The 27,699-nt window shown below is 36.8% G+C and overlaps 1 protein-coding gene across 12 annotated transcripts in view; it reads right to left on the bottom strand.

Annotated features, from left to right (window-relative positions):
* Window positions 1–27,699, bottom strand: part of adgrb2 (adhesion G protein-coupled receptor B2) — a 300,747-nt gene that overhangs the window by 191,216 nt on the left and 81,832 nt on the right. For all 12 annotated transcript variants that reach the window (XM_059556467.1, XM_059556463.1, XM_059556465.1 and 9 more), the window contains exon 2: window positions 18,083–18,911. In XM_059556467.1, coding sequence (XP_059412450.1) covers window positions 18,083–18,896 — 814 coding nt within the window. In that variant the 5' untranslated portion in view covers window positions 18,897–18,911. The remainder of the gene's footprint in view (window positions 1–18,082; window positions 18,912–27,699) is intronic.

The following is a 27,699-nucleotide window of genomic DNA, read 5'->3' as shown; positions in this document are numbered from 1 at the left end:
AATGATATAAAAATAAATATCAATATTTTATTAATACTAAAAAAAAATAGAAATAAATAGAAGCTTTAATTAAAACAGGACTTAGCTGGGTTCAGTAATTAATGTTTAAACGTGGATTTCAATCTCCACAGTTACACACTGTCAGACACTGGAGAGGCTGTCAAAAGAGTGATGCAAACAGTTGTTTCTGTGTCTTTGTGTTGTGACTGGCAGATCTGACTTGACATTCTAAAGCCAAACATTCATTTAAATCACTATGAACCACATGAAAATACTCGTCCTCCCTGTATATGGAAAACAATTGTTTTCTACAGAAAAAAAGGGGTAATTTTAAGTGTTGATTAGAGTTGCTCTAAGGGTGGCCCTCCATCTGTTGTGTGCTCTGGCACACCTCGCCCCAGGTGGAGAGTGACATCTCTTTGTGACCCATATAATTGGCTCTTTACCACCTTGATCATAGCTCTTGAGAAAAAGAGAGAAAGGTGGGTCTCGGGGAGAGCAAGACAAGAAACATCTGTTGTGCTCCTCTGCTTCTGATGCAAAATCAAATGTAACTAAGGAGCAAGCTAACAAGGAGAGGCTATCAGACACAACACTGAATTCACTGTGGCATGGCGGATAGGGGAAATATATTGTGGAATATGCAGATTTGAATTGGTGTAAAGTCAAGAAAAATATACATTACTGTAAGTTTTTACCAGTAGGTGGCAGTGTGTATGTCAAACCAATGATTACCGAATGGGGTCCTCAAATTTTTAAATGCCTTACAGTATCAAAAAGCTTTGAATAACTTTTGACAGACATGGTTTCAATACGATCTACGCCAAATTTGGGGATTAAACCAATGAAAGCTGTTGGAGGTTTTGTGCAAAATTCAAAATAGCGAGTAATGTAGCCAGGCAGAATTTGAACCCCCAGGTTGACAACATTTCATAGGCAATGCAGTTTAAACTGTAAAAATGTAGGTGGTGCAAGAGGGCACAAGACACCAACACTGCACTAGGGATATTGAGAGTAATCTAATCACGTTGCCAAATATCACACCTTTTTTGCATACGGTTCTAGGGGTTGCAAGAGACTCCCCGCCAGAATAATAAGAATAATAACCTTCTCTGCTTAGGCTTGCCCCCCTAAAAAAAAAAATGCAAATAAAAGACAAACTTGGAAAACCAGGAAATATCTACACTTGGAAGAACAGGAACAGACCAAGTGGACAGACATTGTATCTAAAAACAGTCCGGCTGGATTATCAATACTACAGACCCCATGGCTGAATTGTGTCAGGTTTTAAGAGCACAGAGATCCACTCTCAGCTCCCACAGGGCTCGGCTCAGGACAGGGCTCTAATTAACAGCGGTGCTGTTTCACACAGGAAAAGGTGGGGGCGCACAAGAGACCATTTACAGTCCCTTGAGTTGAACCCGATTTCACACATTAATGAGGATTGTGACTGATTCAGGCTGCAGCAGTAATTGGTGCCCAATGGGAAGTTGTGCATCTAGGTGCTCTGCTTTGGCGGTACTGTCGCGTGCTGCACAGTCAGCATGCATGCAAGCAATAAAGCCACAATACAATAACATGCCTGTTTCATGGGTTGACCTTAGCTACCAATGCCATTGATTTAATCACAGGGATGTGCTAAACACTTATTCAGGGGGTTCGTAGCAACATATCTTTTATTATGTATTGTGAAGAACATCTGAGTGAAGTGGATTATTGAACCAAAAAAAAAAAAAAGCCTTGTTGACTGGATAGAGGCAGATTTGAATGGGAGTTTCTGTGTTTGTAGGGAAAGGGGTGAGGTTTTAAGCAGGATACATGAGTTTAGAATAAGGCCTTTAAGATTTGTTTAGAAAAAACGGATCCTTTTAAGATTCCAAGATACCCACTTTGAAAAGCATTTTTTGCATTTCTTAGGGAGGTTGGGGCATTCACATGGAATTCATTCTTGCATTCAAAGGCAGCTGGACACATGCATCTATGGTTCATCGAGACCTGATCTTACCATGCCATTTACACTTTAGCCAATAGCTAACCACAGGATAAATTAGCACACATCACTATCATATAATTTTATCATAGATAAAATAACTAATCCAAAATACTATTACAAAATGTACTATGAATATATATATATATACATATATATATATATATATATATATATATATTCATAGTACATTTTGTAATAGTATTTTGCAGTCTCTTTCACAAAAATTGTATTTTACAACTAGCCAGACTGGTTCTTGCTGCTCAGAGAAGACGGCATATGTCCGTATGTTCTGAATCTGAGAGCGTTTGCAACTGCAGTCTGGTCTAAAAAGCTCAGTGTGAAACCCAAACAAATCCTGGTCCAAACAAGACCTACTGCCAAAGACGGTGGGTATGGTTTTCTGATTCAGAGTATGGAGTGTTGTACAGCGACAGCTTGAGGTGTGTGGGTCTTCTACTCTTCAAACCCAAGCTTGTTGAACAAGCATGACTGGGACTAAGAGCCTCATACATAAACAGATTGCTCGGTGTACCACAAGAGCCAAAGACGAAGTGTAATTTCCCTTTTAGAGGTACAAAAACATCTTAATTTTAGAAAATGCTGCAGTAATATATATATATATATTTTTTACCACTGATTTCCGAAGGCATTGGTTGGTATGATTTAATGTTATGATTAAATTAATAGTAGTAATACACCACCTGAAGTGTGACTTCTACCTCAGAGGCAGAGAACATTTACAGTAGAGCTGAAGATCTTAATTTATATCATCTTACGCGGGCTCGGGCCGAGCTCGGGCTTGCGCTCCGGTTTGCGAGGTAAATGAGCAGTCATGTGATGTGTTTCGATTAGCGCAAGAAAGATGCGAAAATGGATGCCGAGTAGGTGTAACGGAGGCTTGCCTCTGGTGATTACGTTTTGGTTGCACCAGCAACTAAAGCAAAGTTTGAAGTGTGGAAAAGTTTTGACCATGTTTATAATGAGAATAATGAGTGTATAATGACGCACCATCAGTGAGCGCAGGAACGCACTGAAGCCAACTACAGTGGATTCAATCATTTTCCTCCAAAAAAACATGTAGACCTAGTCTAATCTCTGTGAGTAAAGGTTTTTCAAATGATAACTAAATATTCATTGAGCTTTAATGTGGACAGAGTATTTATGCTAATGTTGGCATTATTATTTTATTAAATATCATCTGCTAGTGCGAAGCAAATCCGGCGGAGCCTTTATCTTAATTTCGTCATTGCCAAATACCCATCTTAATTTAAAATTTATCTTAATTTAATTTGTTAAAAATGACTCGTTTTTATTGGTGCGTTGGTCTATTTATAGGTTAAATGAGCCTATGTCTAAAATGCTGAGATGTTACGATGTCACAGAGGACTTATTTTATTTCTTTATTCCAACTTCCAAGTGGTCTAGTCTACGTTAGTTATGAATAAATTATGTACATGTAAACATGTATAAATGACTCATTCTTGACACAAGGAAAAAGAGCTGTGTGTGCGCGCACATTTGAATAATGTCGGGCTGTAAACGGGTTCGGCTTTAAAAAAAGCTGTCAATCAAAATGTACTTGTCGGGCTCGGGCAGAAACCTGTCGGGCTCGGGTCCTGTCGGGTATTTTTAACTTTTAAGGCCCGATTACAGCTCTAATTTACAGCTAGGCATATTATATTAGTACTATTGTACGCTGCTGCTTGTTACTCTAATTTTAAAGACACTGGAAGTATTGAGAATAACAACTGAGAGCTCTTGGTATAGCAAAAAGGTCCATGTATTGGAGTGTAGAAGAAAAGGACCACAAAGAAAGCTAGATAACACACCCCATGTGAGTCAGACCTCTGATAGTACACCAAAGGCTCTCTGAAAATAATCATACAATAAGACCAGGACCCTACAGGGCTTCATCAACCTCTCTCTCTCCTTTTATCTGTTTTTCTTCCTCTGTGACTCTGCCCAAAGTCTTCAAAGTGAATAGGAGAGAACAACCACATTCCCTCTGAATTTCAGAGAGACTGCTTTCACACACCTGGCCGTGTGTTGAAAATATGTGCATGCATGTGGGTACAGCATATGCATACTGCATCGGTTATTGTTCTGTGTGAGCCGCAGCAGAGCGTGGTGACTTTAATGATTAACGACGGTTCTCCGTTGGGCCCCTACACACCGCCCAAACCTCTTTTATGCTACCAAAAATAGACAAAGTGCAGCGCCACTTTTAATGACAACCTCTTCTGATCGATGCTCCTCTCATGCATGGAAGCAACACAAAGACAAGTCTTTCAAACAGACAGCATCGCCGCATGGGAAGAGGTTTTCGAAGGGCGCGCTTTTGAAGATTTGGACAGGCCTTTTTCCTCCAACTGTGCATGGAAACAGTGATGGGCAGGCACTCGGTTGCAGGAGTGAGCTCAGCCTATGGCGGACGTAGAGCTGGATGGAGAGAACGTGAAGGAACAGGAGTTTCATGTTTCTTTTATAGTGCAGCGCTTGTGTTTTACTCGGAAATATTTCTGAGGAGGCATTGGAAGCTTGAAAGTCCTCTTGTAGTGAGAAATGGTTTGAAGTGAACAATTCGCAATGCGATATTCTGGGTTTGGGAAAGTATAGTACAAAAGCGGCATAGAACAATGGATTTCCAAACAAATTAGTTAAATTTAATTAAATTAAATGGATTTCCTTAGCCATCTTCAAGAATCGGCTTAAAACACATCTCTTCCATCTTTATTTGACCCTCTAACTTTAACACTCACTATTCTAATTCTATTCTTAAAAAAAAATCTAACTACCTTTCTAATCTTTTTGTATTCTATCTTCTTTTCATTAATTATGCAATTGTATGTGTGTGTGTATGTGTAAAGACCTCTAACACTAGCTTGCTCTATTCTTTTTTTTATTATTCTATCGGTTTTCTTTATATTAAATTATTTAAAATCCCATGCTATGTGTACTGTTAACCTAACTGAGACTTGTTATAGCACTTATATATCATTACTCTTTTTTATTGTTTTTGATTGATTACTGTCCTCATCTGTAAGTCGCTTTGGATAAAAGCGTCTGCTAAATGAATAAATGTAAATGTTAATCAACTCAAGAAGATCCAGTAGCTTATACTTTGCTTTCTTAGACCATTCACGGTAAGTCAAAAATTGATCGGCAAGTTCCATTTGAGCTGGAACTGATGAGCCAATCATCAGTTGCTAATTGACAACAAATTGACCAGAATACATCAAAAGTGCACCTTGTACCTTAAATTGACAAAGGCCTGTTGGGAGTTTGAAGTGGTCTCAATAGTGTTATGACACTGTCTTCCTTTTCTTTTACCTGATGGCGGTAGGATAACCATTATCCTCCTCATCATGTGACATCCAAGCTAATTGGATAATTCATGGGCGGAGATTATAAATGTTTGGCTGAACTGCCCCACCGTACTTCCCCTGTGAGAACCTAGTTCTTCAGAGGAGTTATTTGCTGTTTTCCTTTTGATTTATTATTTATCAATGTTCCTTGGCCATTGGATTGTTATTTTCTTTTGTTTATTTAATCCCTAGACATTTTGTTACATTTTTGTAACAGGTTATGTTATATTTGATAAATAATCCCCCTAACCAAACAAGTATGTGTGAACCTCTTTATGTGATGGTCGGGAACGAGCTGGCCATGACATTAGAGAAATAGAGAGATTTAGACTTTGAAGGAATGTTCTGGTTTCAGTACTTAGCAAACTAAATTGGCACAATGTTGATAAGCAGAAATATTAATTTCAGATTGTCCTGAAGAAAAAAAAACTGGGTTACAGGTAGGGCTGGGTCCCGAACTTCGAATGCCTTTATGGTATCGAACGAAAAACTTGGATACTATGATTATCGATAAATTATTTATCTTTCGGTGCCAAATATCGGTTTCAAAAGCCAAGCGGCCGGGTTTCATTTTTTTTTTGCCAAGCGGCTGTGTCTGTGTGAGCTTGTAGCATACGTGCATGTAAGGACCTAAATTAGCCGTGATTGGCTGTCCACCATCCACGTGACGTGACGGGGAGGATTTCTGAAGATACTCGAAGTCACACAACACAAGTGTAGTTGTTTTTCTCAAAACGTATCCATTTTAAAATGCCAAAGAGGTCTAAAGTGTGGCTACACTTTATAAAAGTGGATGCCAAGTCAGCAAAGTGCAACATTTGTGATAAGAGTATTGCAACCAAAGCCAGCAATACCACCAATTTAATGAAGCATTTGTTTGGATGATTGTTTTGCCCTCCCTCCCTGTTTAGTTTGGTCTACTCCATTGCGTATCTTGAAACACGCCCCCTTTCACGTCGTCTAAAAAACAGAGAGAGACACTTGAACACTTGAATCAGCAATATTTAGAAACAAGTGAAAACGATCTGCTAACTGAATGCAAAGTTTGAGTTCTAGAAGAATGTTTTTGTCTTGATGAGCATGTATCGCTCCCTAGGAGTCGCTAAATGAAGAGCTGCTGGTCTTTTTTTTTTTTTTAACGGAGGATCAGTTGCCCTATTGGTTAAAATCCCCAAACTGTTTACTTAAATATTAAATTAATAAATGACATCAAAACAGGGGCGTTTGCGTTATGATGTGGTGGGCTGCTGTGGGCCAGAAAGTCCAGGGCAACTTTTTGGTCCCAGTCCGGACCCTGAATGGCGCACCCCTATCCAAAAAGCAAAACCAGTTGTATTAAAGTCCCCGTGAAACGGAAGTTGCAAACGACTTTTCTCCAGTGTTGTGACGTATTTCCGAGAGAAACGGAATAATAAATGAGGAAAATAGTGGGCGTGGTTTATTTTCCAACTAGCACCTGATTGGATCTAGATAAGTAGGTGTTTAATTAAAAAAATGGAGGCAGATCTAAACGCAAGTTTACAATCGGTTGTTGAGGATTACTCGCCACCTGAATCACCGCAATTTAGTTTGCAGCAGGAGGAGGAGGAAGATGAAGAACAGGAACACACGGAGGATCATTTTTCGTCACGGGAATCAGACCTTACATGTTTGAGCCGTTACATGCGGAGAGTTCAAATGGTCACCTGGACGTGGCGGCTCAGGAGCAAGTTCACACTCGCGACCACTCTGTTATCCCTCCTTCCTCGAAATGTAAAAAATCGAGCCATCTGGACCGTAACGAGGGAATTTTAGGGAAAGGGAAAAGTGTTCCGTGAGTTCCACAACCAGAAATGCACCTCCTCACCATCTCTCCTTTCACGCGCTGTCAATGTTCGCAAACACACAGGCAGCCTGTCTACTGTCAGTTGGAGGGGCGTGGTTACGGATTAAACAGACACCAAATTCCTCAAGCCTACGTCATCAGTGAAGGTCCTCCAATGCAGAGGGGAGGGGCATTTTCAGATTTTGATTAAAGATTATGAAGCCAAATTTTTTTTTTTGTGTGGATTGACTCGCATGGAGGAATTGTTCAGCACAAAACGATCAATTTAGGCGAACAAAGTAAATATAGTCAATTTTGATTTCATGTGGACTTTAATAATGTTATCCTAAGTGTGAAGTGTTACCAGAATTTGTTTTAATTAAGGTGAAAAATAAAAGTTTTGTGTTTAATGTATTTGTGTTGATGTTGAAATGGATTTTAAAAGATATGGTATCGAAAAAATTCCGTTAGGAACCGGTATCGAAACAGAGGTATCGAAATTGGCACCGGATCGAAAGATTTTGAACAATACCCAGCCCTAGTTACAGGGAGGCAGGGATGTTAAAATACTCACTGTTTCCAAATATAGCCAAGATGCAAACAATATGAGTGTTACCATGATTAAGATGCAAAATCACTTGCTGACCTTTTCAGTTAACGTTATCTTTGTTTAAATAACAATGAAATGCCTCAAATCCTAAAATGAAGTTTCAACAGAACAAATGAAGTGCTTTCATAAAATGTATTTCTTCTTTCAAATCCTCAAAAATGTTGCCTGTTTACTTTCTTTGTAAGTGTGTCACCATAAAATTCAAAGAAAAACCAGAAAAACAAAGCAAGCTGACCACCTGTCCTTTCTGGACACAGAGTCCTGACTGCTCTAGGGGACTGTCAACTGGCTAGCTTTCCTCACATTTGTCACACCGGACAGACGGGTCAGTCTTACTCTAATAGATCAGATTAACCAAGCAATTAAAGCTTCTTTAAACAGCTCTGAATGTGTGGGAAACAAATTTAAAGAAGAGTACAAGAACAAGTCAGTGTTCCCTTGGGATTTTCCATTTACCAAGACTACCTGCAGCTCTTTGTGCTTGGAAGAGCTTATTTTCCTGGATGAAGGGGCTGTTGCTTTTGAGCTATTTTGTATGGATGTAGGGTATTTAACTATGACATATTAAGTCTGCACAATGAAGTGGAATTATACTCCTGTCTATCAGCACACCATCAATGAGGCCAAGAAATGAAGACGGATAAAAGGAGCATGATCCTAGCCTATTAACGGTGAAGATCTACCATCTCTGAACAAACGTCGACTGTTTGATGTAAGAATTAGCTCAATAAGCTGAAAGATGGAGATATCTGGATAAAGGTCACGTAACCAGGGAAAGTGTCTTACAGGTGTCTAACCAGGGAGTACTGTTTTACACACACGTGACGTTTTCACATTTAGAATTGATTAGTCTCTTATAGAAATAAGAGTGGTAAATATGCCAGGTTTAATAATAAAAATGTATATGTTTAAATAGACAATTTAAGGATGATAAAAAACCCTTAAAGCATTTGTTGTTCCCTTAATGCATGCTACTGATAAAAAAATAAAAAAAAAATGTTGGCTAATGAATTTTCATGAGTTTTCCACAACCATTCCAGGTATGTTCAATTCTAGATAAAAAAAAGTATATATATAAGGACTACCTTACTGCTTAGAGCTGCAAGTGGGCCTGTTCTCAGTTTTCAGCCTCAAGATAGTTAAATGTAAATGATTTAGACAAAACAGCTGACAAAAAACAATCTCTGAAATAATTAAAATAGCTTCTCTTGCACCACCTATGTAACAATTCATTTTCCCACAGCACTGGTATAGCTTCGTAAAGATTGGTACTTTGCTAGAAATACGTGTAGCTAGCAACTAGAAAGAAGATGTACTGAATGGTAGTCTGACTATATTAACTTCAGTGCCCACACACTCTCATAGCTGAACACTTTCTGACTCTTTATTTGGACTCGAGACCTTGAATCAATATAACTCAGTCTATTCTGAATAATAAGTGTGCTTCTGTGTATGCTTGTGCCAAGAGAGAATGAATGTTTTTGTAACTGAAGTCATTTTGAAATAATTTGCATTTAATTATAATAAGTTTTTAATGTGTTTTTAAAATTATAGAATTAATAATTCAATTATTTAAATAGAAATCTTTAAATGTACTAAACCTAACATGATCGACCATTTAAAATCTATAGAAATCTGCAACATTTCTTATCAGTTTATCAGGTGTTGTTGCCATATATAGATACAGTATTGTAACATTAGCATTTATTTAGAGTATTTGCATGCTTATTGAAAGCCTATCTGCAGGTAGTATTTGTGTAGATGTGTGAGTAGTGTATGTGTATATTATGTGGAGCTGAGGCTGCAGTGTTGTTGTTAGACATTTGTGAGCAGTGTAATTATGATGGATGGAAGAGTCCTCTCACTTCTGGTTTCGCTAGCTGATCTGAACTGCAGGGGTGGAGGAAGAGGACCGCTCCGTGATCCGAGTCCGGCCTTCTGTCCAAACATGGTTTCCCTTGACCAAGAGAGTCAGTAGGTTAAGATCAGGGTCGTTGACGCTGTCTCTTACACCTTTTAGCCAGGTGTTCTAATCCTTAGTTTGGCTTGCTTTTTCTCTTTCACTTTTTAAAAAGTTTTTTCAGAGTCGTCCCACGGTCATGGAAAAGCTCCAAATATAAAAGTCTCTTTTTCATAACCCATGGCTATATAGTACATATTGGTTTATGTAAGTGTATAAGGATTTGTCCATATCCAACTTTATATACAATATAAAGCTGTGCAATAGTTTACATTTTTGCGAAGAAGTAAACTATTTTGCTACAGTACATTGTTAATAGTGTATTACTAGTCAAATCTATACTATATGAAGGAATAGATACTATTGTACTTGTAAACATGTAGGCCTAGGAATGCTAGCAGCTACGATAGTTAGGGATGACACAATGAATGAAAAAATCAACTGAAAAATCAACTATTCGACAAATAATTTTTAGTTGCAGACCCAATGCTTATACTTTAATCCTGTCTATAACCTGCACTGACATCACAATTACGTAAGTAATAAGAAGTATTACGAAAAATAAGAAGTATTTTAAGAATTCAGAGAAACACACCCAGATGAATTCATAGTAATAGAGTCTAATGATGTCTTTCATGCTTCATACAACCTCTGTTATATTTCACCTTGTATTCATTACCCTTTCCGTATGTCAATGATGTAACAGACAGTGCACTCGAATGCCAGCTGGGAAGAAAAAAAAATGCAGCGTAATCAAAACTCAAAGAAAGACTCAATATTCACCTCAGACCAACAAAAGATGTAGAGTTCAAACAAACATCAGGAAATCAACACAAAAATCTGCAACTCAAATATTGACCCAAAGTGGCTTCTCTGCATGTACAGTGACGGGAAAATATTTATTTATTTATTTTTACGTTTTTGCATATTTATCACACAAAGGATTCAGCTCATCAAACTAATTTTAATTTTACACAACGATAGCCTGAGTAAATACAAAATGCCGTTTGGAAATGATTTCATTTATTAAGGAAAAAAAGCTGTACAACCCTAGCTGGCACTACGTGAAAAAGCGATTGCCCCCTAAATCTAATAACTAAATCTAATAAATTTTCCACCCTTTGCAGCAACAACTGCAATCAAGCATTTGCGATAACTGATCTTTCACATCGCTTTGGAGGAATTTTGTCCCACTCTTCTTTGCAGATTTGTTTTAATTCAGCCACATTGGAGGGTTTTCAAGCATGAATATTAAGGTCATGCCAAAGCATCTCAATCAGATTTAAGTCTGGACTCTGACTTGGCCACTCCAAAACCTTAATTGTGTTTTCTTAAGCCATTCAGAGGTGGACTTGCTGGTGTATTTGGGATCATTGGTGTGCCTGACAGTAAACAGGCCTTGGTGTGGCTAGTGATTAAATAAAGTGGTTAATCACAGTTCTTTAATGATTTAACAGGAGGGGGCATATAATTTTCCACGTAAGGCCAGATAGGTTTGGACAGCTTTTTTCCTTTAATAAATGATTAGATTAGATTCAATCAAAATGATCATTTAAAAACTGCATTGTGTATTAACTTGCATTATCTTTTATGTAATTTTAAAGTTGTTTGATGTTCTGAATTTTTTAAGTGTGACAAATAGCAGGGGGTTACAACCTTTATAGAACACAGGGACCACCAAACCAGTCACTCAACACAACACAAAGACATTTATTTAAAATTTTCTTTTTAACTAAGCTTTTCTAGCAAGAACCTTATAGCATAAGCACAATATGGAAGAAAATATCTGTTATTAAATTAGCAATTACCCATTTCATTTATTGTCAGAATGAGGCTTGAATATTTAATAATTATATACTAATGTTAGGGAAATAACATTTAAAATAAGAAATACATTAATATTTGTGAAAAAGACACATCAGTGTCATCAAAACTGTGATTGTGAGATTGATTATTATTATATTTTTTTATCACAAAAATAAATCCCACTGTGAACTAAATTTGGTATTTATTATTGGTATTAGAAAACAGTTAAATTGACTTAAATTGACAATTGTAAAAAATAAAGTCACATATTGGTAAATCAAGTTACAATTCTCAAAAAATTAAAAAAGATAAGAAATTCATATATCTTCTCCACAGGCCCCCTAAAGTACCTTGTTGAAAACTCCGGACAAGTAGAAAAGCTATAAACTAAAGGACATTACTATCAACTTCAGCCTACAAATGCTTCTGTATATTCCAGTGCGTTTCTAATAATTCCTGTAATTTAGTCAAATTAAATTGGACATTCACTAAATATATCTGTGCAGTACAATACACATACACTAGAGATCAGAAAATATTAAACATTTGCTGTTTATGTGGAACAGACAGGGACCTCCGGTAAAGCACAACACAATGCATTTTATGGAGAGAGAGAAAAAAATAAAATAAAGGATATAATCAGAGTGATTATATCAAAATTAACTCAAGCACAATAGATAATGCAGCATGGCGATCTGGATTCTTCTGCCTGCAAGCTGATGTTTAAGCTACAACACTAGCATAACAGCGTTTGGATTTTTCTTTTTTTTTTTTTTGCCTTCGCCAACCTAATCTCAAGGCTGTGGCACACGGAGGAGCAAGAAGTTCCATGTTCACATGGGCTTTGAGCATAGGGATTTTCTCTGATCCAGAGATGAGCACGAAATACCCAGGCCTGAAGACAATTAAATAGTTAGTCCAATTAAGTCTTTAGATAACACGCCTGTAATTAAATCATTTGCACACCAAGGGATGGTGACAGTTCACAGAAACAAATTTAGTCTGTGGTGGGTTCATCTCCCATTCAAACAAAAAGATTTAATTTCAATATACACAGATTATGGTAGAAAATTTACCACCCGCAGATCTCTGATGAAGGCCCAGCAGAATGTGAAGAAGATTGTCTTTTACAAAACTGTACTAAAACAAGGGGATTTGAAACAGGTTAAATAAGAGGCAAAATGTGCATTCGTTTGGCTGAAATTTTCAGTTGCTAACAAAAAAACTGGTACATTTGTGTATAAGGTGCACTTAGTAATTTTCATTTGTGTTGTGACAACAATAAATGAGTACTAAGGTAAAATAAAATGAGTATTCGTTTGGTCATGAAAAGACCAACTTCATGTAAAAATAAAAAGCTTTTATTGTGTGGCAGCTCTGAAGATATGATGGAAGCCCTAACCTCATGTGAAAACACATGAGTGTTTTAATAATATTTCCAATGGTTTTGTCAATACTATTTCCAGCATTTTTTTTCAGTGTGTTAATCATATTTTTTTACAAAAACCAACTCATTACTATAAAATATTAATAAGGTAAAACTTAAAGTGAACTTTTTGAACAAAAGAGCTTGTGCTGTTTGATACTGTGAACTTGATATCATTTTAATGTATTGTCATAATTATAAACATACTGACTTAAAGCACAAATGGTTTAATATACGTATGTTATTTCATAGTTATTTACCCATAGTAGCTAATGAAGTCTTACACATTCACAGAAAATAACTAGCTTACTTCTGCATTGCAAAATTAGGTGGATTATTACACTGCATAGTAGTTAAGAGACCTATATGCCTGAGTGCTCTGATTTCCTGCATAACTTCTAATGATTTTGAATCATTTGCAATGACTGTGCAGGATGCCATCTATATTCTCTATTCCAGAGTGGCCTAATTATGGAAAAAATCTCCCAATATACCCCTATAAATACTGTCAACATCTTTCCAGAGAAGAACTCTCCATGCTTGAAATTGGCTGGTGTCAGTGATATCAGCTTTGAGGAGAAGGCCGTTTAATGTGCAGTCTTTGTGGCACAGGAGAAGGCTGCATCTCTGTAACAGGCATATTGGCAGTGTCCTCCTGTCTGGCACAGCCAATCAGCATGCTGACTCAAGGGAGGATAAAACTCAGTGTGGCTTTAGCTGAGAGGCACTAGAGCGAGCCAGGAAAAGCCCAGCTGAAGCATGTGCGCACATACATGTCCTCTCATTCTCACTTTCCCCTTCTAGTCACTTCTTTTTCGGCATCAATAACAAACTTTCTGACTCTCTGTCTCTCAATCAGAAACATTTCTATATGCGACATAATGAAGTCTATAAATGGTGTTAATTGCCTTGGATCTTATAAAATAGAACTTATATCAGGGCAGGTGTATAAAAAAAAAAAAAAAAAAAAAAAAAAAAAAAAAAAAAAAAAATTAAAAATACAAATTAAACAGCGGGGGCCAGAGGGAAAAGTTGACCTGAATAATGGCAATACATAAATAAATAAATATATAAATAAATATATATATATATATATATATATATATATATATATATAAATCATCAACAAGGCCCATGCATGAACTGCCCTCTGCCTCTAAATCCACTGACAATCCAGAAGCAACAACACAAAACGACATCAGCAAAAGTGACAAGTGACCAGAGGTGGGTAGTAACGAGTTACATTTACTTCGTTACATTTACTTGAGTAATTTTTTTGGGTAACTAATACTTTTGGAGTATATTTAAAGATGGGTACTTTTTACTCTTACTTGAGTAAATTTTGGGGAAAAAATCTGTACTTTTACTTCGTTACTGTGGGTGACGCTCCTCTCATTACTTTATCTTAATGCAATAAATGTTATAAATGTTTCAGTTTATTCCAAACGCGCCGTCTACTTTGCTCTGGGCAATGAGAAATGAGCGATGCTCATTCGCAAATGATTCATTCTTTTGAGTCAATTCTGTTCAAAGTCTTGATCAAACCAGTTGGCAAACGAGTGAATTGGTTCATGAATCAGTTTGAATGATTCGTTCAGTTCCCTGCCACACGCACTGAGCGTCTGAACGTTTAACATCAGCAGCGTTGAAAACGTGGCTATGGAACTGCACTGAATTGAAAGCAAATCTCCAAAGTCTATTTTTTGCTTGCGATGGAGAAACTTATTAGATGAACACCGCATGTGCTGTCTACTGGTCAACAGGTAATAACTTGGGCTACATTCGATTAAAGTACACGATACCACTGTGTGACATTAGTTTGTTGTACGTGTGGCTTATAACAGAGGGGAGTCAAGTTGAATGCAGCTTCCAAAAGACAAAAAATAGCAGATTAATTTTAATACAATCACACCAGCGTGAGTACGTTCAGCGAGTCATATCATCAGCTGCTAAATTCAGATCTGTGTTGGCTGGCTGACACTGAGCCAGAGACAGACGTTTTTTTACATCGCTGTGCATTATAACCAATCACACAAGATTATGTTGAGCTTTTGAATGCAATGGCCAATCAGAGGCGTTCAGATGAGTCATCGCTAAAATGCCGGTGCTTCCTTCACTCGCTTGCTGACTGGAGACCTCTTTCTGGCGAATTCTCTCATCAGAAACAACAAAGTGCAGATGTGTGTACGAATCGGAATATAAGATATTGATTTCACAGTGTTAACAGTTTCAGTGATTTTAATGGGTGATTCTGAGAGTGATTGAACTCTAGACTGTCAGTGAAAATGATCTTTAATAATGTAAATGTTATTTGCTCTCTTTCTGAACAATGAAAGATTAGTAGCAGTTTTTATATCACATTAACTTTCAATGTTAAATTCACATTTAATACAAAGTCAGCCGTATTAAAAATATGTTATGGCATGACACCTATATCTGTTACTTAAGTAAACATATAATAATTTATAATAAATTACATTATTAGGCTACTTTGACCATCGCATATTATCATTAATAACAATCTATGAAATGTGAGAATTGAGATATTTCATTATATAGTTCATGCATCTGGGAATGTTTCTAATAAAAAAAAAAATAATAATAATAATAATGCTTAATAATAATTTGCCAATATGCTGTTGTGGCTGCTGTGTGTCACATGACGACCCCCATATCCCTAGACACAATTAATTATGATATTTCCACAATATTTACGCTTGCATAAAAATACTGCATTTGGTTCGTTATGTTCAGATGTTCGGTAACTTAACGGTCATGTGAGGAGTTTTCACCCTTCTCTGTGTCAGAGGTTATTTATACATATATAATACATACTTTAAAATATAATTAATTTTGTGATGCAAATCAGAATTTTCATCTGCTGTTACTCCAGTTTTCAGAGTTATGATCCTTCAAAATATAATTCTAATATATTGATTTATTACCAGTGCTGGAAACAGTTTTGCTGCATAATATTTTTTTGGAACCTGTGACATTTTGTTTAGGATTATTTGATGTATAGAAAGATAAAAAGAACATCACTGATAGTAAATCAACATATTGTAATGATTTCTGAAGGATTATGTGACATTGAAGACTTGAGTAAAGGCTGATGAAATATATACATTTATACCAACACACACACACACACATACATACATAACATACATTTTATCTATATATCTAAATAAAAATAGGCTCAGTATATATGACCCAAAGTAACTAGTAACTAACTACTTAAGTAGATTTTTTATCCAATACTTTTTTATTTACTCAAGTAACTATTCAGACTAGTACTTTTACTTTTACTTGAGTAAATATTTCTATAAGTACTTTTACTTTTACTTGAGTACAGTTTTTGGGTACTCTACCCACCTCTGCAAGTGACGGACTTGAGACGTATACTATTTCAAATCTGGTTACCCGGTGTAATACATCGACAAACAATAAATCGCTAAAAGGCATTTCTGAGGTAGAATTGTTTGATAGGTGAGTACCATTGATTTTGCTTTGTTTTACACAACTTATCTGTGTTGGCTTTTGTTTGAATATTCTTTTGTGTCATCTTCGCTTGTTTCCGTGGTTGTCATTATGCCAGGTTTGTGTACGTACGTGTGGGGCGGAGATATCAATGTTGCGAGGTCCTGTTGGGCTATGGGTGTGTTTGTTTTGGTGCTTTCAAATATTTTTTTAAATATGATCATGCTTGCTGTGATTATGAGCTTAATCTCATTATTTAGATCAAAGTATTGTATTGGCATGAGGTAAAGTTTATTCGCAATATTGCCAAAATATCATTATAATCACATTATGAGGGTGCATGTAAACACACTGAATGAATTGCTTTTTTCAGTGGTTCAATGACTTGCTCATTTCTGAAAGAATTGGTGTCTTTGAACAAATCAGATGAACGAATGATTCAGGCATACTCATAACATGTGCAGAATTCAGAACTACATACTAGCATGCTACTCTTACTATTTTTAGAGATGGAAATAGTTTGCTAGAATGAATGTTCAGAAACAGTCAACTTGTTTTATTTCTGAATGAAGCAGTGGTTCAGTGAATTAATGACTTGTTTACTCCTGATTGAATCAATGTATTGACTTAATCGGTTTAGTGATTATTATAGTGATTAGGGCTGCTCCGATCACGATCGGCCGATCGTTAATGCGCATCTCGTCAGTAAAGCCGGTTCTCTAATCAGCGTAAATTCCCTCAGGTGCGTGATTTCACATAGAGCAGCTGTTACTACACAGAGCCGTTGTTAACTGAGAAGATGCGCAAATAAACGCTGAAAATGAACGTGGATTTGCGCAGCTTCTCAGTTAACAATGGCTCTGTGTAGTAACAGCTGCTCTATGTGAAATCACGCGCCTGATGGAATTTACTGCTGATTAGAGAACCGGCTTTATTGACGAGATGAGCATTAATGATCGGCCGATCATGATCGGAGCAGCCCTAATAGTGATTATTGGTTTAGTGAGTCATTATAATACAGTTATTTGTTACTAATGGCTTAACAATATATCTTGCAGAAAGAGTCCCTGAAATCAGACTTTACAGACAAGGAGAACTGATTCAGTTCCAAGGGCAGCACTAAATATCAGAGCTCTTGATTTGCTGCTCAGCCAATCAGATTTGAGGACCAGACCTAATCTTGCATAATAAACACAACATTTTCAGATATTTTCTACTGATAGATCACTTGTCACTAGAAGCTTTTCGAGTCACACCCAGTTAGAACACAGTGTAGAAGATTAAGTAGCACACATTTGGAGGTGATGCCTCCTCACCCGGTAACAGCAGAACCAAACAGTGTAGCCAAGGGGAGTCAGTGATTACTATTTTATCACAAACACTTATCCTGATTGGAGACACTTCCAAGCACTTTAAAGTTACTTTCCCTTTTGTAATTAAAGGCTAATAATTGAAATATAAGATGAGCCCTCAAATCAAATCAAATCAAGCTGAAAGTGAAACACTTTGCTTGTGATCCAAAACGAGCCCATGGTTACCCTATCAAACAAAGTAGCTTGTAAAGCAGCGTAATTGATTTTAATGGAGCAGGCTGTAAATGAAACCGCTAACAGCTGGGTAGAAGGAAGCTTGGCTTACCTTGCCGGACATCTCTGGGTGCTATAGCGATGCCATTCTTTGAATGCAGCTGTGTGACACAACAGTCGTCGGGTGGGGACTGCAACACACTCACGCTGGGGTCTAAAGAGTGGTTATGGGGCGCAGTGGGCAGCAGGGAGACCGGAGAGGCCGTGTTGGGACAAACACATCCTGTCTGGGTTATACTGCAGCTCTCGGTTTCCCAGCCTGAGCCAACATGCAAGCACTCCTCAAACCATCGGCACAGGACTCCACACGTAAACTGACTTGAATTCTCATTATTAATGAGCAGAACCTCTACGAGCCGGAAGTCCAGAGTCTCTGCCGACAAGGGGACTTGGCCCTCGGACGTCCCATCTCCGTTTTCACCGTCTTTGTTGGGATGAGTGGTCAGGCACAGCTGCACAAAGTTCTTATCGAACTGCAGGAAGGTGTGGGGTCCTGGGACCATGCAAAGCTCAACAGCTTCAGGATTCGAGGGGAAGGTGGGCTGGTCTGGGGGGCCACAGGTCTGGTTTGAGAGGTAGTGGTCCAGAGGCAGCACCAGCGGGGAAAAAGCTAAACACGCGCCGGCATGGCGATTGAAGCGGAAATAGAGCGAGTACTTGGTGGGGTCAGGGTTCTCCACAGTCCATGAGCATCCAGATGTCAGAGCCGACGGCCTGGGAAAGAGGTCCCTGAGCGAAAAGGAGCAGTATAAGACCCCAGTCACCAGAGAGGAGCAGGGGGCAGCCTGACCCAGCGGCTCCACGGCCCAGGACAGTGCAAAAAGGGATGACAGCACAGACAGACAGAGATGACCAGCAGTGTTCATCCTATGTCATTTGTCCTGCAGGGGAAGAAAGAAAATTAGATGAGTGATACAAACACCATTTCAGTGAGGTCAAACAACTAATTAATTCATCTGTCAAACGCGTCTTTGATTGGTCAGATCATATCTTGCTACTTTTCTTCAAACAACATTTAAATATATTGCTATGCATTGCATACAGCTTGAAAGCAGCTGAACAGTTTAAATAACCAAGATAGATAGACAGACAGCACACACAGACATGTTGAAAAAATGTTGAAAATCCACACATTTTACTGTCATGAAAAAATGACTACTTGCATTATTTACTTTTTGAGTAATTGTACATATAACTGTATCATCCCATGTTGCTTATAATGTAGGATTTTGTTTCAATTTGGGTTCATCTGAAAACTATATTTAACAAAGGACAGCAGCTATTTACTCAATGACTTGCTATGATGAGAGCACATAGTTGTGGATACTGTTTGCACCAAATATAAATAGCAATTAATTGCATCTTGTTTACACCAAGTGCAAATAGAATTAAATGCTATTTGCACAAAGTATAAATAAGCAGAATGTGCTATTTGTGCTAAAATTTAAATATTTGAGCAAAGCTAGGTGGTTTTAGCAGAAATAGCCTCTGACAACAGAATATTTCTTTGACTTAACATTTGTTTTTATAAAAAAATTTAATCAAAATACAATGTCTGTTGGGTTCTGTTTAATTGATGGCCATGCAAGTTTAAAGCTGCAGCCATAGAGACTTCCACACACATGCATGAAAACACAGGACCCGGAAAGTTCTGTGCTGGATCATGTTTCAACTTTTCAAATCTATGAATTTATAACAATTTATAACTCTTGTCAAAGAACACAAAGCAAAAATGTGTACTATGTATAAAAATCTCATGCATTTAGCATAACAAGCAAAAACATGACACCTCCATAAACAATCATACAAAACATATAATAAATCATTCATTTTCTACTTATTTATTTTCTACTTGGATGATTGTCCAAGCACAGGATAAACACATGCCAAATCCATAATAAAATCCATTGCTGATCATTTTCATTAATTATTACCAATTAGGCATCACAGCCTGCAAATAACAGGTTTATAACAGTTAACTAAAACAGAAACAATAATGATAGCTATTATTAATTAATTCAATTTTTATTATTTTTTTTTTTTTACTAAAAACTGAAATGAAAATAATGAAAATAATAATAATAATAATAACAATAACAAAAACTATTATAAATTACAAAAACAAAATAATAAAACTAACAAAAATCTTACAATGAAAACAGAAAAAAAAACTATCGTACCTCAATCATGCTAAAATAACACTGCTAAATTTTATAATCTGATTTGTGTAAAACTGTTGGTAAAACAAAAGAGAAGGGGAGCTCTGTAGGAGGGATTGCAAGAAGGGCAACACAATGTTATTTGAATATTAGATTCATTAACAGATTTACATCACTAATCCTATTTTATCTGTTCTGCAGAGACACTGCAGAGTGTCAAAAACAAACAGCAAGAGACAACGAGAATGACAACAGAAAACCCGAGACAGGAGAAAACAGAGCTCGATGGAGAGGAGCGGTCGTGTCACATATCGGGCCATTTAAGCTCTCTGACAGCATTAATGAAGCGGAAAGTTTTCCTGTAAATCAGCCCCTTCGGTCTTGATTCCCCGCCTGCCAGAGCTCCTCACGCCAGCCTTTTTCCACAGCTGTGTTTGCGAGCACCAATTCAGCTTCTCCTGAGCCACCGCTCACTTTTCATGCAGTCAGACCGCCCCTCTGGCACCGGTCCCTTTGTCTTAATTACATGTGGTTAGTGGGTCACATTAATGGCATACAGTCGGCTGCGTTGGGATGTCCTTCATTTGGAGGGCCTTCAGGTTTCCGTACACTCCCACCTGGATCAATGGGTGGAAATCTCTGACTTTCCTCCTCCTTTTTGCCTCTTTGTAATTCTGTCTCACCCTTCCTCTCCTCCTTCCCACTCTCACTCACAGCAGAATTGTAAATCATTTCAGGGCTGTGTGTTCTCTCTGTGAAGGTCGCAATCCTATTCACAAAGACACAAAATGGACACGCATACTTTTCGCCGATGTCTGAAAATCCCTGACGGATGTGCTGAGAAGACTGATGACTCTTCTATGGAGGGTTTAGCCCTTCAACTAATCTGCCACACTCTCATGCACACATGCATCCTTTAGTTACCCACTGTGACACATTTATAGGTCTTTTAGTTTTTGATTAATAGGATTTGTCACATGATATGACAATCTTTTTTTTTTGTTGTTGTTTTTTTTTAACCTATCTATTAATGTATATATATATAAATAAAATAAAAAAATAAATGCAATTCAGAGATACGATGACTTAACACACCACTTCTGTGATAAGCACGTCTTTAATTTCTGAATTATAATTAATTTACTTTTTTGGAGGATAAATTCCAGCATGAGGAAGGTCTACTGATAGAAACTGTGCTAATAAAAATAGTTCAATGATTTAAGTTTGTGTGGTGAGTGACATATTTTCTGTTTGGCCATGATGTCAAAAATATCAAGGTGATACACGGTAATAGTCTTGACATTGCAATGGGGTGGGGTGGGGTGGGGTGGCAAAATCATAAAGAAAAAAAAAACTTAATTCATGTTTAAATGTTTCCACCTTTACTAGAATTGTCATCTTGATTTTAAAATAAAATATAAAGAAAATAAATGTAAAATGATGTCTATTTATTTTATAATAAATGTCTTAATAATTTTTTAGATATTCTTTTATAATAAAGTTATACATTTAAAACTGACTCATTGCCAGTTATCACATACGCTTGATTGCAGTTGTTGCTGCAAAGGGTGGCACAACCAGTTATTAGATTTAGGGGCAATTACTTTTTCACATAGTGCCTGGCAGGTTTGGACAAGTTTTTTTTTTATTTTAATAAATTAAATCATTATTTTAAATCTACATTTTGTATTTATTTTGGTTATATCTGTGTAATTCTAAAATTTGTTTGATGATCATAATCATTCAAATGTGACAAATATGCAAAAAAAAAAAACCTTTTCACACCACTGTGTGTGTGTGTGTGTGCTGGAATCAGTCTCTGCCAGCGAAGCGAGTTAAATGGACCTAAGAATTGGCTCTGGAGAGGGGCCTTTAGACAAGGCAGATGAAAACACGAGATTTCAAAGTGGATACATCTTTCATTCAATGAGAGGTTCCTGACTCAAGCTTATTATGAGATGGCTGGAATAAAGGGTTTACATGAACAAAATGGCACAAACAAATTATTCTACCAAGAAATGAATACATACTGCAGATGAATTGGCACAGAGAAGCGAGTTGCACTCCATTTCACAGCAGCTTATAGCTTCTACTGAAAAATGCTTATCTGATCATGCGTTTGCTTATTTACTTATTGATTTATTTTGTGGGATTACTGTTATGAAGAACAGATTTTATTTATTTATTTTTGTCACTGGCTATTTTAAACTGCAGGGTGCAGATATCTATGGATGCAGATATGGGTGCAGATATGCCATATCTGAATGTTTGTATACATATGACACTAATCTGAGTCGTGTGAACAAATCCTTTCAAATCCGATTTGCTCTACTTTCATATGTGGTCCTGGATTGGATACATTTCTGATTTGAGTCTAAATCGTCACACCAGAATTCATGTGTTTGTTGTACAACAAAATTACCCTGTGGATTTCATTTAATGCCAGCAAGCGCCTGTCTTAAAAAGGAAATTGTAAAAATCAGAGGAAAGCAGAGATGGCAAGATAACAATTTTAATTGATATTTTAGGAGATGCTTCATTTAGGCAAAACCGAGGGAATATCACAACCAAGCTGTGTTAGCACATTAGTGTTGCAACTTCCAGGGCCGGCGTTGATGCTGTAAAATGTGAGAACAATTTTAGGGGCCCAAATGCCCAACAATATTACTGTTAGTGTTGTCACGGTACCAAAATTTCAGTATTCGGTACCGATACCAGTGAAAATCCACGGTTCTCGGTACCAATTTTGGTACCAAAGCAAAACACAAAAATATGCTAATTAAAAAAAAACCTTTTTATCACTAAAAATAAAACCAATGCCATTCTTTATACTTATTTATAATTGTGTTTAAAGTTCTTCTACAAGTAATATAATTATGAAAAACAGTAAACAAGTTTCACCCAAATTTAATTTGTCTTTTAATTTATGAAATTTAAGCACATTTTATTTTTTGGTAAATAAAGGGGATTTGCTATTAAAATTAAAATATGGAAGAAATATTGTGTGATTAATTTTTAATTAACAGTAGAAGCAGTATCACATACATTTTACAAAATAATAGTAATATTTCTAGCACAATGCCTTTATGTAAAAATGAATTTGTAATGAATGCATATTTGTCATTTATCTGAACTTAAGACTGGTGGTGATTCTTAAGATGTTTTTGTTCATTGAGGGTTTCTGTAAAAAAAAAAAAAAAAGTAATAGATCATAATAATTATTATTAAAAGATAATAATACTACTAATTCTACTACCATACTAACAATATACAATGCACTATGGATTGATGAGCTGCTGGGTTCATGAATATTAATCACGTTGTCTGCGTTCGGTCGAACTGATTTGCTGAAATCAAAACATGGAGGGTAAAAGATGAGCGTCAGCCAATGAAATTGACATTTGCGCATTAGCTCCGCCCACTACCGGAGAAACCGGCATATCTTCTACTTGTTCGAAAATATTAATAATTCTAAATGAACTAAATTATTTTGACAGGAGAAGACAACAAAGAATATCGTTTACATGTAGCATGTCGATTCAGCGTGGTAAGACTCTCGCTCTCTCTTTTTGCACGTGTGAGAAACAGAGCTAACGTTATCAGCAAAGCGACGGCGAGTCGTGCTCCTTCACACAGAGTTTACAGTTCTGCAAATACCATAGACAGTTAAAGAGGCAAATACAGGTGTACTGTGCGTCCATTGAGATGAATTGAAAAGTACAGATCGCTTGATGGAGAGAGAACTCTGAAGCGCTCAGTGTTCAGCGAGTGAAAATATATCTGCGCCAATCATATAATACTAATAGCCTCGAACACACACACACACTGGCGAGTAAAATCTAAGAATGTATTAGCCAATGGCTAACAATAGACATAATTTACTCGCCCTGAGTAAAATTTATTCACATATGCGAGTGATTTACTTGCAATGTAGAGGCTGTTTTGACGGTTTTCCGTGAATACCTTTAAATTGACACTGGTTTTACTCAAATGAAACGGTAAAATGCTTGTGAAGTTTTTGCAAGCGTCATGCGCTTCAGTCTATGTAGTAAACAAACCATTCATTCATTCACACAGAGACATGCACGTCAGAACATGCAGGATGCAGATTTCAACCAACTTTTGCGGCTTAACATATACAGATACTGGTCGATATGGAGATTTGATTTGATTAATTTATGCTAACTTTGACAAATTCCGTGACTGTCCATATTAAAATGTAAGTTTCATTTTCATGACTGGATTTTGAGATTCCGTCCGCGTTTTCTGCTTCGCGGAAATCATATCGCTGTATGCGTCAAGAACCGGGTTTGAACGGGTCCTCGGTACCACCGGTACTTACAGAAACCTGGTACCGTGACATTTTCATTTTTTTAGTACCGACTTGGTACCGAAGTACCGGGTCTTTTGACAACACTAATTACTGTAATGATCAAAAATACTTAAATGCTTATTTTGGTATTCTGACCAGATTTTTGAAGATGCTGATTACATTTTCCAGCATGATTTGGCACCTGCCCAAAACTGCCAAAAGCACCAAAAGTTGGTTAAATGACCATGATGTTGGTGTGCTTGACTGTCCAGCAAACTCAACAGACCTGAACACCAGATAATCTATGGGGTATTGTCAAGAGGAAAATGAGAAACAAGAGACGAACAAATGCAGATGAGCTGAAGGCCATTGTCAAAGAAGCCAGAGCTTCCATACCACCTCAGCAGTGCCACAAACTGATCACCTCCATGCCACGTTGAATTGAGGCAGTAATTAAAGCAAAAGGAGCCCCTACCAAGTATTGAGTACATGTACAGTAAATGAACATACTTTCCAGAAGGCCAACAATTCACAAAAAAAAAAAAAAAATCATTAAATTGTAATTTTTAATTTAATTTTTTTTATTTTTAATTAGTCTTATGAAGTATTCTAATTTGTTGAGATAGTGAATTGGTGGGTTTTTGTTAAATGTGAGCCAAAATCATCACAATTAAAAGAGCCAAAGCCTTAAACTACTTCAGTCTGTGTGTACGGAATTTATTTAATACACGAGTTTCACAATTTGAGTTTAATTAAGTAACGAATTAATTAACTAATTGTAAAGCAGCTGTCTGTTCCCATTAATAATAGATGCAGGTCACCGAATGTGAGCCGTCGAAGCAAAAAGAACATTAAGGCCTTTAATATCAACACAGCCACCATTTATCATACAGTAATGTTTACTTTATTCTTGTGATGTCTACGTTCATACATTGCTGTGTACATGTTTTTTTTTGTACAAATTAAGACTTGTTTGAATGATTTCTTGCCAATATCCCTGTTCATTCAGTACACCAGTAAGCAGCTGTCAGTTACATCAGCAGAGCAGCACAAAGAAATCAAACACTAAACCACCTCAGAGAAAAAAAGATCTTAACCTCTTTTAAAGAATATCTTTAGAGATGCAGGGATGGCTTTGATTTTCTATGAAGTGTGTATTTTTATTTTATTTTTTTATGTTATGATACTCCTATCTCAGTTTAAAGAATGCAAGGTTTGGCTGGAACATATTTAAAGGCACGTTTCTCTTTTGGGTTAATTTCTTCCCATATTGGCCTTTGTTTGTTTGATCTACTCATCCAGCCTGACATAGCGACAACCAATAGCATTACTTTGGGGGTGGGGCTATCTGTTTGTCCAGCCAATCACAGATCATTTTAAGAAACCTGTTTGAAAGTTTTAAAAATGCTTTGAGTTGACGATGCTATGTGATACAGAAATAACACACCTTTAAAGAACAGCATCTAATCTTGATTTCTCTCTTTGCTTATTCACGTTTAAAAGTGATAATAAACAAATGAAAGGAGAAGATAAAGAAGAACATAAAAACTCCAGAATGGCTTGCTGAAATATTTTTTGTCAGCTACTCATCCTGTCATATTACCCGTATTTATGGTTGGCTTCAACACTGTCAAATGACTTCAAAGCTGCTCTTTACACAATAGCAAAGCTTTTGCAACTCAGTGTACTTTTATGTTCAGGTCAGGTAAGCCAGCTCATTAAGTCCAGATCCCCAGGGTACAAAATCATACACCGACACACAAAAACACACACCCTCACAAACAATTACATAACTGTTAGGCTGAACCAGCCATGTGTCATTACAGATGAGAGCAGCATCTTGACATTTGTAAATCCATCTTCAGTGTACATGTACAAGATCCATCTGAGCATTTGATTGATGGATACAAGGATTCCCAGCTAACCTTGGGGTCGTGTAGGACCGGAGGAGGAGAGCCAGTCCGTTCAGGGAGTATCAAAGGCCCAGAAGTGGGTCCTAAAGCAAGCTAATGTAATGCTATAATGACCTTTCAGATCCAGGAGAGCATGGTGGATATGCAGTAAAAGCAAGGTTAGATTGAGGGCAGTGGGCACATATGTTGCCTTAGGGTGTGATGTCCAAAGGTCTAGGCAAGACTCCATTTGAGGTTTGAAGGACAAAATATGTACTTGGGTATAGTAGACTTAGCAGAGGTGAAGAGAAAATACCAGATGTTCTGGTGATTTTTTTCTATTTTTTTTTAATTCCCATCAGGAAAAGGATGATACTGTATCTGTTGGAGAGTGTAGATAATTTTTCTTCAACACCTTTACTTGTTTGGCCATATCATGTACCAAATGGTTAAAATGGTTCAGATTACTCTTTAAATAACTGCATCGATTGGTTATTCTAGATATCTGCTATTGGACTCAAAAGTCCTAAATGTGAAAAATGTCACATTTTACATACTAAGCTATCACTTCATCAATAGACTGCAATCAAATATATAATTGACAGCCAACTATTCAGCATTCCCTCTACAGTAAATCAATGGAAAGTACACTGTAAAACAGTATTATCACTTCTATTGTCAGTTGTGACTCATGTCAGTTGTGTATTTGTTAGATGTTTGCTTCAAGTTACCTTATTGTAGGTATAGGCGTATTTATTTATTTATTTTTTTACTTATATTTTTTTATTTTCTTTCAGTTCATGCATTCTCAGGGAATCAAACCCATGACCTTTGTTTGAGCTACAAGAAAGTCTGAATATGTTTTAACTATTATCTTTAGAGTCTGCTATACAAATGTTAACACTTATGTCTCTCATTTGAGCTACCATGTTTTGCATACTGGTCTAATCAGATTTACCCACCAATGTAATCAATAATGTTAATAAATAAATAAATAAAATCAGTAAAACAGCATCTTTGGGCAGAATAAAGTACAGGTCAAACCAGAGTTCATGACAATTATCACAAGAATGGCTCTGTGAGACTTAATGCCTTGCAAATTAGTAAGTTTTCTCAAATCAACTTCAAGTTCACAGTATGTTATACCACAGACTGGCCCGAACATTATTAGCCAAAAGTATAAGCCAATATGCTACCACAACCCACAGAGTCAAGTTCAAGTCTTTCCCAGAACGTATTCCCTCGGTCAGAGTAATCATAACTAATGCACATTAAATGTGTCATGGAGTTAAAATCAGAGATTAAA

Source organism: Carassius carassius, chromosome 8 (genome assembly GCF_963082965.1).
Source record: "Carassius carassius chromosome 8, fCarCar2.1, whole genome shotgun sequence".
Classification (NCBI taxonomy): domain Eukaryota; kingdom Metazoa; phylum Chordata; class Actinopteri; order Cypriniformes; family Cyprinidae; genus Carassius; species Carassius carassius.
This window is presented reverse-complemented; position numbering and strand designations above follow the sequence as displayed.